The 17465-nt window shown below is 35.7% G+C and overlaps 1 protein-coding gene across 2 annotated transcripts in view; it reads left to right on the top strand.

Annotated features, from left to right (window-relative positions):
* The window catches only part of LOC107719565 (SH2 domain-containing adapter protein F-like), a 34901-nt gene that overhangs the window by 7354 nt on the left and 10082 nt on the right, over positions 1-17465 (top strand). For both annotated transcript variants that reach the window (XM_016527012.1, XM_016527013.1), the window contains exons 4-5: positions 3265-3415; positions 8439-8651. In XM_016527012.1, the coding sequence (XP_016382498.1) occupies positions 3265-3415; positions 8439-8651 (364 nt within the window). The remainder of the gene's footprint in view (positions 1-3264; positions 3416-8438; positions 8652-17465) is intronic.

Below are 17465 nucleotides of genomic sequence, written 5' to 3'. Positions count from 1 at the left end.
ACACACACACACACACACACACACACACACACACACTTAATTGATTTCTTTCCCAAATTGCATTGACTGCTCTCGCATTGACACCAATGTTTCAGGAGTTTAGTTTACATGCTTGTTCAATAACTGCTTTATTTCCTTTTTGTGTTTATGTATATGCTTTATTTTTTAAGATGAACTGTTTTTTCCAAGGCATTGTTAGATGCCAGTGTTTCCTGTCATAGCTATGCAAAGATTTGATTTTAAAAACAGTATCATAGCTATTAAAAAAAAATCTATTTCTTGTTATGATTTTAGATCTGTATTATAACTCAAAGTAAAAAGAGGTGCTAAAGTCTGATTTTGTGGTGGCTGTGCTTTAAAATTAAATTATTATAATCTTAATTCAAGCGATGAATGATTTAGTAAGTCTGACAGTAATCAGTGTTGAGTTCTACTGTAAGAATAACTCTGCCTGGTTTAAGGGTTTGAAAATGATTAACTGTTGAAAACATTAGTTGGAAATTTAGAAAAGTAATAAAATGTAATCAGTTACATTACTTTAATAAAGTAATTGAAATAGTTACAATACTTACTACATTTTAAATTGTAATTTTGTAATCTGTAGCTTGTTATTTCCAAAGTAACCTTCCCAACAAAGTGTGTTTGACCAACCAATGGGAGATTATTTTACAAGGAAGAAAAAATATATATATATATATCGTTTTTTTTCTTGTAAAACGTACTCCAGTAATCTCTTTTATTTACAACTTAGAAAATACATTTTTTGTCTATTTGTGAAAAAAAAAAAAAAACTTAATATACACCTCTTAGTGTTTTTTAAAACGTTAAGTAGTCATAGATCTGACGAGTTTTGGTGATACCTGAAGCCATCAGGTGATGAAATACATAAAACAAACAGTCAAACAAGTGATTTGCAGTGTGAAACAATCTTTCATGTAAACCCTCTGTTAACCCTGCATTAGATTTCGTGTCTCGGAGCACCGTAGGTGTCAAAACCTCTTGATCCACCACAGCTAAATCTCTTGAATAATACATGGAGTTTAGTTAGGCTGGTGGGGTTGGGGTGGTCCCATAGAGAATACTCACAAGAGCCAGAAAGGTTCGTCCTGTGATCAGACATTGAGTAGAGACTCAATACTGGCAGACAGCGGAGGAATCCGCACTCACACACACGGTCACGGACAGATAGCAGCCTTCAGTGGAGTCTCATTGATCGTAATCAGTACCAGTGATGAGCGAGCTGATTGGTTGGGCTTGAAGAACAGCCATGCCAATGCCACGCCATCGATTTAAATCCCAATTTAATGGCGACCCTTTAAGTGCATTGTCTTGCGAGCACTGTTACACATCATTCCCTGTTAACCTTCATTAATTTCCACCGTAATCCTAATTAAGTTTTTATAGCGTTCCTAATGAACATTTCAGATTTATTGTCCTTCTATTCTTGTTAAAGATCAACCAGACAATTGGGCGATTTGCCTGGTGGGAAATCGGGAGATTGTTGCGCACCATGGTTTGCAGGCTGAATGGTGCCGCATGGAGCCGTTGGCTAAAGGCCTTGTTTGAGAGACCATATGGCCGTCTTTGTAATTGTCCCAGTGCCAGCTGATTGAGGGCTTCCTCCCGGGCCTGGTATGGGAGACAAACACACCTCCTAACATGCTCATCAACACTTCCCCACTGCCACCTTCTGCTTCAAGGGAGAAGGTAGCACGTCTTTGCGAGTCTGCTGGTTTTCGGTGTCTCGCGCTGAATGAGCTGGTGTTGCTATATGTACATGATTTGAAAGTATGTGAAGACACAAGGGCTGCACGATTTGGGGTATTAAAAAGAGTATTAAAGGAATATAATAAAAGTATTTTTTGTGTTAATATTGTTTATTATTACTACAAATATTAAAGAAATAAATAAAAAATGCTATTGTAATATGTATAAAATATAAAAATGATTAAGAAAATGAATAAAATAATTTTATTTTACAGTAAAACTAAAATTACAATACTAATTTATGAGCTTGCTTGATTTCTTCTTTTTTTTTTTTTATGTTAAACCATCAAAAGAAGACCTTGTGCCAAGGTTCGCTCTGAAACATGCAGTTCATATATTTATTAGGGCTGTCAAATCGATTAATCGCATCCAAAATAAAAGTTTGTGTTTACACAATATATGTGTGTACTGTGTATATTTATATGTTATATGTACAGTGGGTACGGAAAGTATTCAGACCCCCTTAAATTTTTCACTCTTTGTTATATTGCAGCCATTTGCTAAAATCATTTGTTAATTTTTTTTCCTCATTAATGTACACACAGCACCCCATATTAATGAGGAAAAAAAATTAACTTAAATGATTTTAGCAAATGGCTGCAATATAACAAAGAGTGAAAAATTTAAGGGGGTCTGAATACTTTCCGTACCCACTGTATATATGTACACAGACATACATGTGTGTGTATATATATAATAAATATGTATGTGTGTGTGTGTGTGTGTATATATATATATATATATATTACTCCTGTTTATGAATGATTTGTATTATATATATAAATATATATTACATGTTTCTTAAATATTTACATGTATGTGTGTGTATTTATTATATATACATATAAATATACACACTACACACACATATATTATGTAAACAAACTTTTAGATGCGATTAATTGCAATTAATCAATTATGGCAGCACTAATATTTATTTAACTGAATCGCAAATTTTACAAAGCCTTCGCGATGCAATAACTGCACAGCCAAATTGCGATTTGTGGATTTGTTTAGATTAAAAGTACAGCCCTAGAAGAATGTAAATAGCGAAGACATGTCGTTCAGAAATCATGATGTCACAACCATGAGCACATGACCAAATATATTTACATAAGAACAATTAGTCAGTAGTTAGCAACTTTCATTTGCTGCTTATTGCAGTCAGTTAGGAAAAAAAATGATTTGCATGCTGCTTGTCACTTTATCGCACACCTGGTTAGAACGGGGGTTTTTTTCGTAAAAAAAAAATGTCCATACAACACCAAATTATGACTATTGTTGGTGCTAAAAGAGCAGTGTAAAAAAAAAAAAAGAGAGAGATGCTGTCTGTTTGACTGAAAATGTTTTTTTTGCCTCATAATTAAAAAAATGATTTCCCTTCATTCATCCCTCAGCAAACTGAGATAATCTTCAATTTGTTGCACTGAATAAAAGGGATATTGTATGTTCCTTCTCCTGGGTGAAGATCATCACATGACTTTGTTCTTGTTTCAGGTGGTCCCTTCAGCTCCAGTTATGGGAGATACCGACTACTCCGACCCATTCGATGCTCGTTTGGACCCCCGTCCCGAAACCATCCAAAGCCAAATCACTCCTGAAAACAACGGCTATATGGAGCCCTACGAGGCCCAGAAAGTGATAACTGGTCAGTCAGATTTCTTTTGGTGTGTGTTCCCATGGCCCAGGGGAGTCTGGTTTGCCCTTTGAGTCGTATGGAGAGAATGAAGTATGAGTGTTATGAGTGTGTCTTTCTCAGCAAGTCCCCAGTCATCCAGTGCTGTCAGACAGTGACTCACTGCTGATTCTCTCCTGGAGTCTCACAGATTACAGTTCTGTGTTCATGCAATTTCTTCCATTGTTTTATTCCCATTGACTTTTGCCACTTACTGATTTGAGAGATTTTATCTCTGCTTCAAGATGTAGACAGCATTTTAATACTTCATCGTTACACACAGAACATTCCAAAAAGTAGCCACCAACATTTTACTGCTTTCTAAGCCCACAATGCATTGGTGATACCGGCGGAGTCCAAAGAAATGACGATCATAACAAATTTGTGTGGAGTTGTTTAGTCATGATGTCAGTTTGTTGGCCAGGAAGGCTAATTCACTATGGGTTCCCTCAGGAATTTCCTATGGGTTTTTAGAATAGTGCTTTTTGATTTTATGAGAAAATGGGGTCTGTAGTTAGCATAAGCTGAGTAGATTAGTAGTAACATTTTGTTTTATTCTACAACATAAATGACATACAGTATATACCTCAAATGTTAATTTTAATTGTGATGCTGATTTCCTCTAAGTGAGCGTTAGATGACAGTAATGGAAATTTAAGATGTAAAAATAAAGTCAAACTTTAAAAGCACTAATAATTGAATAGCACTGTTAACAGTGATCTTTAGCAAATTTCAAAATAAATATCCATTTTAGTTTTTAGTGTTTTAATTGACGTGACGTGACGCATGGCCAAATATGGTGTCCCAACAGTCCCATACTAATTTCTTGTGCTCTGCATTTATTCCATCCAAGTGCACACACACAGCAGTGAGTAGTGAACACACCCCCCCGGAAACTATACCCGGATACACTCCCAGATACTATAAAAAATAGTATAGATTTTTAATATTGTCATGTATTGTTAAATAACTCTGTTTATCTGTATCGGCCAGAATATTTATAATGTGCCTTCCTAGTTTACATTCTGCTGAATCAAGACAACAGTTTAGCAAGCTAACATTAGCTAAAATGGAAGCATGATATGATGGTTTAAATTTTTTTTTTTTTTTTTAGGAATATGTCGGTGTAGAATTTTGTAGTTGTGGTTAATTTCATATAGGCTTTTAACCGGCATTGCAAAATGTCAATTAAAAATGTTTTACTTAAAAATGCAAGTTGCTAACATGGTTGCCTGATTTAAATATGTAAACTCAGATCTTTATCGTAGGTAGTCCTCATTTAACGACTTGTTAGCAAGTTGCTTTTTAAAGCACACAACTTCTTCCAAATTTATGTTGGAGGTATGACGTCAATGACTAATTTATGTTGTAGAACAAAACACAACCTTATTTTACTCACGAAAACAATTACAAAATTTCTTCAGTCAGCCAGTGGCTCAAAACTGCTAATGCTAACTCTTCTGGACAACAATTTCATTCGCATTCAAAGTATTAGTTAAATAGTTCAACATAATTAAAATTGACTGTTGTACCTGATTTGTTTGGGGTTGTATTTTCTTTAATTCTTAAGAGTATCATCATGACTAGCATTAGCTTAGCAATGTGCTAACATGGCTCCCATCTAATTCATGTGAGAAGTGCTATTTAGTTACTGCAAATCAATTGCTTGTGATATTCCATTTGAATTAAGATGTTAACTTAAGGGCCATTTACACAAAACAAGACGTTTTTTAAAAGTTTATCTATTTTTACCTTGAGTGTCACATTATTAGGATGTGTCATGTGCAAGATGCTGCAAAAGTTGTGAGCGAAATGGTCAAACATGTTCGACTAGTGCATGTTTACATAGAAAACAATGAGAAAGCAGCTCATTTCTATTTATGAGAGTCCAAACATAAATATTCTATTTATATTTATAGAATATAAAAAACATGTTCTATGTGAACTGACACTTAGAAGGTAGCTGTCTATATAGACAGTAGACAAACTTTGCTAGGTTTTGGAACAGAGCTGAAATGTGATGTGTTCCTTAGATCTTTTCAGGGAATTGTATTTTTTCTCCGTAGGACCCCAGCATCCACCTTAATTTCTCCTCAGATCGGTCTTGCCTTCAAGGCAGCCTCATTTAATTTTCAATCCATCTCTACAGGTTAATCTCTTCTCTCATTCTCCATCAATTCTCAGGTACGGGGGAATCTAGCAGCCCCTCTCTCGCACGTCACAAACGCTTAACATCAACACATAGCTCTCTCTCTCCGTCCACCTCAGGGTCTGTCCCTCAGGGCCTCCTCTTTGTCGCTATGGAGACGGCTAAGGAGCCCAATAGAAGCAGGATGTGTGAAGGTTAAAGTTTGTCTTTCTCTTGTTACGGTACGCCTGCCTGGTTTCTTCTCTGTCCTGCTTACTTTCTTTCTTTCTCACTGAAACACACGTACATGCCAGTGTTCCTTTCCAGGCGGTCCGTCCCATGTCTGGTCTGTTTGGTTTCACACTTTTCATAATTTTTAATATCTGGGCTGTTCGCCGGATGAAACTCAAGTGATTAATTCATGTATGTCTTTGTAATTTAACATTTAGGGCTGAAAAGATTAAGAGAATGTTCAGAGTTCTATACAACTTTGAATCAACAACATTAGTGTCCTTTATTACCTATAGTGTCTATTAAATACGGTGTTTGCACAATATATCGGTACCATATAGGTTATTAGCCGATATTAAAAATGTCATTTATTATATTGAATAATAGTAGATATTTAATTGTGCATGCCAGTGTTGTTATAGTTAAGTAAAGCTTTTACATTTTTCGAAATAAAATAAAATGTAAATATTCAATAAACTTATTCAAAACTTAAATTAAATAGCTTAAATGAACATTAGAAATGTTCCCTTGTTCCCCTAACTGAAATAAACCAAGTTACAAGTTAAAAATAAGTTAATGTAAATAATACTAAAATAACATGAACATCTCTGTTTAATGTTTAGATTTTCTTTGCTATTGTCTAACACTTAATATTCTAACAGTTAATATCTAAAAAAAAAAAAAATTAATTAATAACAAGTTAAATGTAAACTTTAGCCAATCTCAAAATGAATATCCGTTTTTCATGCTGTTCATAATGCTGTGAAGCTGAACAATGTTATTTTTTTATCATTATATACTTTTTAAAAATATATATTTTTGTTAATATTTTGAATTAGATTTTTTTTGTTTTCATTTTAATTTAATTATTTGAACTTGAAAGTTTTAGTCATTTTGTTGTTTTTATTTTATTAGTTTTTTTTTTATGTCTATTTAGTTTAAGTTTTAGTTATTCTAGTACTTATTTTATTTAAACTAGTTGCCAAGGCAAAATTTCTCATTTTCATTTAGGTTTTTTTTTTTATTACAGAAATTGTTTTAAAATTAATTTAGTTTTAGTTAACGATAATAACCCTGATGCCCTAATTCACTTGTAGTATTTAAAACGATTGATTTTAGTTATTAGTGTTTTATTTCAAATTTATTTAAACAAAATATTCTAGAATTTTAGTACCAGTTATCGGTTAAATGGTTATGGGTTTATCTGTGTAGGCCAGAATTGTAATACTGGTGTCTTGCTAGTTCACATTCATCTACTGATTCCAGACAACAGTTTAGCAAGCTAACTTGAGCTAAAATGAAAGCATAATATTCCTCAAAACATTTTGTAGTTGCAGTTGTTTTCATATAGGCTTTTAACCAACTATTATTTTTGCTGAAAAGCACTTGAAGGTCATTCAGACATCCTGTTGTTCAACGCTTGTTGTTTGAGAGATATGATAATGGAAATGAAAATGCCCATCAGGAGAGATGAGAGACCCCAGTCCTTGAGTTTGACTCGATCTATGCGCACACATGCATCTCTTTCTCTTTTTGTTAAGCCCTCCCGTATGAAATCGTCAAGCTGTGCAAACACAATTTGTCTCTCCTTCAGATTCATTCCCTGCCACTCTTCACCAGACATTTTCATAATTAATGTGGCCCAGGCGAGGGAGCCCAGCTGTGGAGCCCAGTGAACATATCGATTTATTGTTGAGTTATTGTTTTGATTTAACAGTGCGGCTTGTCTCGCACCGTTTTAATGAACACATATGCCACTGTGAAACTTCTAGAAGATGCCTGAATCAGCTTTCAAACCCAATGTTATGGCAATAATCTTACAAAGCCAGACGTTGGACTATCAACACAAATCTGGTACACTTTGCAACTTATTCTGATCACGAACTGCCCAAAATTGATAGTTTGCTGAAAATGTACTCACACTCAGGCCATCCGAGATGTAGATTAAGTTTGTTTCTTCATCAGAACAGATTTGGAGAAATTTAGCATTACATCACTTGTTCACCAATGAATCCTCTGCAGTGAATGGGTGCCGTCAGAAAAACATCACAATAATCCACAAGTAATCCACACCACTCCAGTCCATCAATTAACGTCTTGTGAAGCGAAAAGCTGCGTGTTTGTAATAAACAGATCCATCAAGATGTTTTTAACTTCAAACTGTTGCTTTCAGCTAAAATATGAGTCATTTATCCATATTATTGCTTTCTCCAGTGTAAAAGTTATCTTGTCTGAATCAGGAGAGAAATATGCACAGATCAAGCAAGGTGATGGATTTATTTGTTACAAACACGCAGCTTTTCGCTTCACAAGACATTAATTGATGGACTGGAGTGGTGGGAATTACTGGTGGATTATTGAGACGTTTTTATCATCTGTTTGGACTCTCATTCTGATGGCACCCATTCATTGCAGAGGATCCACTGCTGAGCAAGTGATGTAATGCTAAATTTCTCCAAACCTGATGAAGAAACAAACTCATCTACATCTTGGTTGGCCTGAGGATGAGTAAAGTTTCATTTTCGGGTGAACTATTCCTTTAAGGGGTCAGTACCAGCTTTTCTTAAGTGGAAATTTGGAGAACAGAGCCAGATTAGGGTTGAACAAAGTTTATAACTGGTTTATTTGGTGTTGCAGAGCTGCAGAGGAGAGCTGGTGGTGGAGCACGAGGTTGGGGGAGAGGGGAGGTCCAGCTCTATGACACCCCATATGAGGAGCGCGTCCCAGGGCAGCCGGATCTGCCCGAGGAGGGGAGGGAGAGCAGGCTGCCGCAGGACGACGAGAGGCCCGCAGATGAATACGACCAACCGTGGGAGTGGAAGAAGGAACACATCTCCAAGGCTTTTGCAGGTAAACAGACTAGCCACTTTAACTTGCTTGGTTTTATGTGTCAAAATTGTGAAAAAAACGAAAGTTGTCTACAGGCTTCATTAAGTTTTTCATCAAAAGTTATCATTAAATTTCTAATTTAAATGTTTATTACTTATTGTGAGTTTTTTAATTAATTTACCTTACCGATTTTCTTTTGTAAAAAAAGGAATTAATTGTGAGCAGCATGTCTTCAGTGCCTATTAATTATTAATTGTATTATTTTTATATTGCTTACATTTTTTAATTAATTAACAAATAAAAGAATAAACAAACAAATAAAAATGAAAGAATTCATGTAAAATAATTACATAATTTAAAATGAAGTAATATGAACTATTCAAAAGAACATTAATAATGAATGCATATATTAATTCATTTGTTCATTCTTCCATTTTTTTTGTTTTTAAATAACATTTTTACATTTTAATACAAATTAAATTATAAATAAAATATCTTCTATATAATATAAATATATTTTTAAAAAAGCCTAAAAGTTACTTAAAAGTAAATTAATGAAAAAAAAAAAGATATTATTAGAAATTACTAAATATATGGATGGCACGTCTCCACAGCACCACCCAATGGATTCATCCAATCTAACTGCAAGATTTAATTGAAGGATTTAGTGGGGAAGTATTTTTCACTGTTGCCTATGGCAGAAAAAAAGTGCAAAGGAAAATCAATCTGATTAAATCGTTGAATACCGTATTTCACTTGCAAACGCTCCACGTTATGGAAGTAAAAGGATTGCGAATGCTGTTTCATTTTGATTCTGTTTCATGATCTACCACTGATTTGAGGCCAGTTTTATAGATCTCTGGATAATGATTTAAAGTGTTTTTGGAAACAGAAGCCTAGAACAGCAATTAGGAACCACAGAAGAAACAATACAGCCTGTAGGAATCAATTCTTCATGCTACTCCATTTTGGTTTAGGTCATTAACATTTTAGGTTTTTGGTGGCAGAGGGAGGTGAAAAGCGCTCCATTTGGATGTTATTGGACCCAGTGAATGTGGCCCCTTGTGTGTGCGTGTTTTGCAGAACTCACGGGCAGTAGATGAAAGCAGGGCTGTGGGGCCAATCCTGTTTAATTGAGCTGTATCTCTGCGTCAGGGGTCAAGGTGACACTGGAATAAATCATCCCCCCCCGCCTGGCTCACCACGCACACCTCCAACACACAAACACACACTTTTTTCCATTAATTAAGGCCTTTCTCAGCATGTCTGAGCTTCAGTACAGCAGAACCAGTGGTCAGCAGTGCCATGAGCACAGCACTATCCAACATCGAAACTGCAATGGTTTACTGCTGCAGAAGCACTGTGTATTTTTAGCTGAGAGACAGAAAGTGAGCGCAAGGGGCCCGTGGCAACTGCTGATGTGACGACCTGCTTTTGTAGCACAGAAATAAAGAAAAATAATTAATATGACATGATTCCATATTATGTGAGTGCCCCTATAAAATTGCATCTGATCCTGGTCTGATGGACCCTGATAAGACCGACTAGTCAAAAGGAAATGGCCATAAATTTAATACTATTTGGCATTCTGTCTGTTGACATATGCAAGAAAATAAATACTACCCAAAAGATATCTCCTCATTTGTGTAGATTTTAATTGATTTTAAAGGGGTTTTCAAAATTATTTCTTGTATCTTTTTTTAATAATATATTTACTGTACCAATTTATTAATTATTAATTGTATTAATTAATTTTTTGTACATTTTTTTTGAATGAATTAATAAATTACAAAAATACATACACATAAAAATAATATAAAAATAAGTAATAAGAAATATTCAAAAGTAAATTAATGAAGAATGCATTTATGTATTTTAGTTAATTATTCATGCATTCATTCATTCGTTCATTCATTCTGTAGGTGACTGGTCTCCACAGTGCCATCTTTTCATTTATGTAGATTTTAATTTAAGTTTTTGACTTATTTTTATTTCTTATACTCTTTATTTTTGCATTTACCAATTTATTAATTAAAAGATTTTTTTTAAATAATTGAATAATGAGAAATAAATATAAATAATGACACATAAAATAAATGGGTCAAAGACGTTAAGATCCGCATCAAAAGAAATTTACAAAAGTGATTTTATGTCCATAGAAAGCACATTAAATGTAAGGAAAGTGTCTACTTTTAAGGTTTCAAATAAGTTTTTGGAGAATAAAATGTCAAAATTTGGTTGAAATAATGTTACATTGTCATTCAGTGTAACACAATATTTATGTAAAAATTCAAACAACATGCTTATTCTGACGTGTACATATTAAAATATATAAAAGAATAAGGGAGCATATTAAATTTTATTGTGTTTTAAATGAGTAAAAACGTCTTACTGACAAATGGGCAAAACCTAGGATAGTGGCAAATTTTAAAAAATGTAAAATTACAACTAATTAGTATTTGGGGTGAAAGTAATTAGTCTTTTAATATGTCATAAATTGATTTTTGTTCTAAATATGCCTGACAAGATTGTTACACTGAATGACATTTTAGTGGGTCTCTTCTGTAAATCAGGGAAAAATGTATGATATTTATTTTTTGCTCAGAAAAACAAAAACAAAATTGCAATTAAATTAAACAGAAAACTTTTTAATTTGGGGGGGAGGGGACAACAACAATTTAAAGCAGTATTACACTTAATGTTTTTATGCTTAAACCATTTTTCGTCTTTGACCCAAATATAAACATTAACATAATTTAAGAAAATTCAAAAGTAAATTAATAAAGAATTTAGTCATTCTGTGGGCCGCTCATCTCATTTTTAAACATTTACTCTTTTTAGTGTACCAATTTATTAATTATTAATTGTATTAGTTTGTATTTTTACCATTTTTAAAGGAATAAATAAATAATAAACATATTAAATAAAATATACAAAATTACATAATTTAAAATGAAAAATTCAAAAGTAAATTATTAATGAATGAATGAATTTTTTCTCCACAAGGCCATATAATAGGTTCACTTGTAACTGCAAGATTTAGGTGAGGGGTTCTGCCGAAAAAAATTTTGATGGTGCAAATGAAAATCAATATTAATAAATAGTTGAATATTGTATATGTTGATTGGAAACGTGCCATTTTACAAGTAAAATGGGTTTTAAGTTGAATCTATTTCATATACTACTGATTTGAGGCCAGTTTTATAGATGACTGGATAATGAATGTTTTGGAAATAGAGACCTTCGTTAAGATTAACTAGTCAATTGTCCAATCTTTGTACTTTTGGACATTTTCTAGTAACTGCACAGCTCCACCACTGAATAGCAGTGCTGAAAGCACTTGTGTGTTTTAGTGTGAGTGAAGAGATTTGTGTGCAGAGACGGGGGTGATGGTGAGGAGGGGGCTATAGCCTTGTGAATGGAGGGCTGCAATCAGTCACAGGCTGACACCTCCTCTCTCCTTCAACCTCCCTCCTTCTCTCACCCTTTCAGCTCAGACAGGTTTGTACTCCTGCAGTGCTGACACACTCGGGCTGATAAATCACCGCAGGGGTGCAGGGGCATCTCCATCCACCTCCTCCCCCATCTACCCCTCCAGCAGTGGTGATTATCACACTCGGGAGAACGGAGGGAAAAAGACGACTGGACTGAGAGCGGGATGTGCTGAGGGGGACAGAGAGACTGAAGAACACATTAAAGCATCTTTAGCACATATACAGCCATTTTCAATTTGAGAAATGGGCTGTGATTGGATCATTTCAAAACCTTCAGCCAATCAGATGCTCAGTTACTATTAGGGGTGCAACGGTTCAACTTACTCACGGTTCGGTTTGTATCACGGTTTTAGAGTCCCGGTTTCGGTGCGGTTCGGTATGTGCTATGTTTAGGGGAAAAACCTATATTGCAAATAAAAATAAAGAAAATAAGAACAAATAATCTAACTACAAGCAACAGCACAAATAAATGCAATAGAGCAAAGATACAAATAAAATAAACAGTGCTTTTCAGTTTTTTTTGGTAGGTCTAACTGTTTTTAGGTACAGAAATTGAATAAAGTAATCAAATGTAAAACTACATTGCATATTTAACTGTATAAATAAAAAATGATTTCTTATTAAAGTTACAAAAGTTATTCAATCAAGAGCAGTGAGAGATTTCCGTGTTGCTGTTCAAGCACAATACTTCAAAGAGAGCTTAATATTTGCGCGCGTCCTGAGACGCGGGTTCACGCGCTTCGGATGAGCGCACACACAGATCTTCTCACTGCGCGCGCGAGTTCGCGTCTTCTGGCTCTTTAATATTTAAACTGGCAAGGCTTAATTGAGTTTAGTTTAAACACAGATAGCAACGTGTGCTGTTCAGGTCTCACCTGCGCTATCAACACGTGATGACGGCATAAATGACAGTTATTCCAGCATTCAGCACTCGCATTGATTAAAGAGTGACTGGTTGGTCCACGTATTGTTCTTTTTCTCTCATCGCTCTTGTTGTAATGTATTGGGAAGCCAGAATTTGTATCCATTAACAGAAACATGCATTAGCCGAACTCTAACAAAACATATTACAGATGCATTGTCAGATTTAAGTTGAACCTCGGTCCTAGTGCATGCCGAACCGTGTGTGATGAACCGTACGGTTCGATTTTTTACCGAGAACTGTTGCTATAGGAACCTAGTTACTATAGGTGAAACATTAATTTCATTACGTTTTGTTTGCCAAAGTGATATGGCCAAATTCTAAGGGGGGGTGTTTACACTACATAATTTTCAACTAAAAGCTGAAAACTTAAAATGCGTTTTGGCCATTTATTTACACAACAACAGTGTTTTGGGTGCCTGAAAATGCAAACTTTTGAAAACTACACCATTATCCGCTCAAAACGTGAATTGGTGAAAATGGTGATGTCATGTGCTTGCTTCTTACATGTTCGTGTAGTGTTTGTTTACAAAGCGACATCGCCAACTACTGGCCTGGCATGCAAAAAACAGCATTTTAAGTTGTTTTCGCGAATTTGTATGAAAGGGGATTGTTTTGACATTGTTGTCTGTACGTGAAAAACGCAAAGGACAGACTTTTCCGTTTTTAGCCCATCGTTGTCATGTAAACGTAGCCTAAAGCAGCATCACATGTATTCTCCACAGAAAGGCCATAATTATTTTTGCCCCTAAGCCAGTTAACCACAAACCTGCCTCACAGTCGATTTCATTGGTCAACTCAGGCTACGTTTACACTCATGCATTTTCTTTTTAAAACACATAACTTTTGCTGCGGTTACGCCTGACGTTTACACTACCCCGTCGTTTTCGACCCTCAAAAACGGAGACTTTCGAAAACGCTGCAGACCCCATTTTAGTTTAAAAACTCCAGGGTTGCGTTTCGCCCACGTTCGCTCTGCGTATCCTTGATGACTGTGTAAACAATAACATCATGCACATTGTTGTACCTGCATGAATGGTCATGTGACATGCGTTTTCAGTTGTGTAGTGTGGACCGAGAACGTTTCTGAAATGCAGTGAATACGCAAGTGTAGATGAGGATTGTTTCATGTTTTCGAAAACTCACTAGTGTAAACAGGACCTCAATAATGAAGTCACCTGCCAAGAAAAGATTCGGATTTCATGGATTTAGTTCGGAAAAATCATGCATGAACTATCATGACAAACGGTAATGCTGTCTGCCAAGATATGCTACCAACGCTATGTAGGGATTTCTAAATATGAACGGACACTGATATCAGCCATCACAAGGTTTGCTAAATCACCCAGCACATGAGTCCCATATTCTTGGTCGATTTCCTGTCAGTCTTGTAAACTCATCTACTCATGAGATCGAAACTAATTCAATCAGGAGACAACAAAGCTTTCTTGGTATCAAGGACTGAAAGAGTTCATTCACAACCTATAGAAACCCCGATGTCTTGGGACCACCAATGGATGTGTTGTGTTATTGAAACCATGATATTTTAATATGCCTTATAACTCGTTTAGCAGACAAAGCATTTAATATGCGTGTAAGATGTGTGAAGTTTAATATCGGGTGAGAGCTTGTCTTATTCGCCGAACATTGGTGTTAGTGAAAAGTTTATATTTTGTATCATTCTCTGGTGATAATACTTTTATCAGAAGATATTTAAAATTTGCAGAAATACTCTCCACAAACAGCCTGTGATTCATGCATGATAAGGAACAGTATGGGGCGTGGCTAAGCCACCATCTGATTGGACAGCGACCTGTGGGCTGGACAAAAGTCAGCCTGCTTAAAATTGGACACAAAACCCTCTCGCGCGGTCTTACGCTCGGGCTCGCTCTCTCACTCAAAAGAACTTTGGCTTTCACCTTGGTGAGCGCGACAAAGCACCCCATGCCGTACCATCGCACAAGCGAGACCACCACCAATGGATGGAACCATTATGTCCAAACCGGAAAAGGATGAGTAAATTAACTAGTGCCCTCAGGCCCATCTAGACGTGACTAACACATGACTCCCACCTCTGACCACCTGCTTCCTGCCCTGACTGAAACTCCTTTTGTCACAGACAAAGAAACCGAACGTACACAGACAATCGTTTAAAAAAAATAAGTAGTGAAAATGTATCCACTGTATGTGTTATGCCGTAACTATATATTTGATGTTTATCTCAATCTTGGCCTTATAACTTTTCTTTTAGTGATTACGACGAGTAGCTGATAGGGTGTAAACCATTTAAATTAAAATCAGTTTAATCAGGTGGACCTCGACCTTTTCAGATTCGAGTCCTTTCAAAACTGAATGAATTAATAATAATTAATTCCCCTTATACAATTAAGTAATCCAAGTCATTACAGCTATGCATATGTTGAGATGTAGGTTGGGTTAGGGGTTTGGTGCTTGTGCAGTTGGCACTTTGACATGACCAATGAAATCTTTCAATTTGGCTGTAGGGTGGAGTTTGCACTGAACTTGTTTTGAGGGAAAAAAATATGCGAAAAATCCATCCAAAATGGTGAGTTGAGAGAAATTTTGACTCTGGTTATTTTTCGCTGTGTAATAAAAAAGTAGTAGTTGAATTTAATTAAAAACAGACTATTTTATGCAAAATTTGTGTGATAGTCAAACTTAAGAAAGTATTGGGTTATTAGTTTAACAACATGCTAACATGAAAAATTGTCTCTTGTCCAGTAGTATTCAAACTTTTTTGCATGCCAAGTGTTGTAGCCTAGAGAGTTCTAAATCACTTACGAGGTTACGTTTCAGTTAGCATGCTACTGCGTAAGATGTCAAAGCAGCTCGCTAAGCTACAAAAACTTGTCTTTCAAGAATTCACTGTGGTATTACAGTGTGGTATTACTCTTATTTCACAAGAATTTACCCATTCAGAATAGTAGTTATTAGCATATAGTCTTAAAGGTAAATTAGCAAAACGTATTAACGTAAGTGTCCCTCAGGGAAAAAATAAAATTTTAATTTGTTTTCACGATGGCGGTGCTGTTGCTAATTTCACATTCTAAGCAGTTAGACAATCATAATAGTGGTCATTATTACCATATAGTCTTAGTAGCAAAACTTACTAACATAAGTGTCCCTCAGGGAAAAATAACATTTTCACAGCTGTTTGCAATGCTTTTTAGTGCGATCTTTCAGTGTAATGTCATATAAAACATGTCCCAGACTCCTTTTCTTATTTGATTACATGCCTTCACAACAGATGGTTTAGTTTTATTTGAATTTCAGCTCCATTTTCCGTCTCGGTTCGATTGTTAAAAGTGTGACTATGACAATAAAATCTTGGCCCCAGTCCAGTGAGTCTTAATTATGCCATTGCAAAGCTGTCACTATCCACTCAATTACCACAATCACTTAAGCCACATGGCAGCCCGGCACATCCCTCAAGCCTCTCTACACTCATTACCACGCTAATCAACCGCAGAGATGCATTCAGCAATGCACCACCGACTGTAGATCATCCAGTCACACTAATAGAGGATTTGAACTCTGGTGTAGCTGTCCGTCATTTTGTCCATCAAGGCTTGTATGTGTTCTTGACTTGGTTTTGGGGTTTAAAGGAGTCACAGAATGAAGGATTGTGCATTAAATCTTTGTGGATGTATAATAGATGTATTTTCTGATGTGTCCCCTTTAAAACTTCTCGCATGCTTTTCTTGGAGGGCTTTGGCCCAAACCGAAGTGCCATTGGATCAGTTGTGTGGAGGATTTGGTTTGGCTGGAAGGGCTGCTGAGGGAACATGGTTGGTGTGAGTGAAATAGAGAGAGAAAGTGGTGGCTCGCGTGTCCCGGGTCTGTCAAGCCACTGTAAGCAAGCCCGAGGGAAATGAGAATGGCTCCTATATCAATTTATTTCCCTCTCTTTCTCTCTCTTTTTCTCTTTGTGACAGTAATGAAAAGGCATGTCCTGGTAATTCGCTCTCACGCAAATACACTGAGGCAGGAGAGGGAGAAATACATGCGGGGGGGGATAGAAGAGGGAATATCATCTCACTTAGGAGGAAAAATGAAAGCGAGAGAGGAAAGAGGGCGGTAAGTGGTTTATAGAAGATAAAAAGCTCAGACAGTGGAGCGTAAAAGGATGAATGTAATGAAAGGGGAGAAATGGGATTTTCTTAGTACTGTTTTCCGGTAATTACGAGAACAATAATTGAGGTAAATAGCACGTTAACTTTATTTGTCATTGTGACCATTAGTACGGTATCTGTGCGGTAAATATAAATAAAATATTTATGATATTCACAATGACTTTGGTGACGAGGTAAAATTAATCAACACTATAAATGTTGCGATTGTTTAAATGCTCTGTGTCTTTTGAATTTTTAAGAAAAATTTATATATATATATATATAT

The sequence above is a fragment of the Sinocyclocheilus rhinocerous genome, unplaced genomic scaffold (genome assembly GCF_001515625.1).
Source record: "Sinocyclocheilus rhinocerous isolate Xijiao unplaced genomic scaffold, SAMN03320098_v1.1 scaffold1294, whole genome shotgun sequence".
Lineage (NCBI taxonomy): Eukaryota > Metazoa > Chordata > Actinopteri > Cypriniformes > Cyprinidae > Sinocyclocheilus > Sinocyclocheilus rhinocerous.
This window is presented reverse-complemented; position numbering and strand designations above follow the sequence as displayed.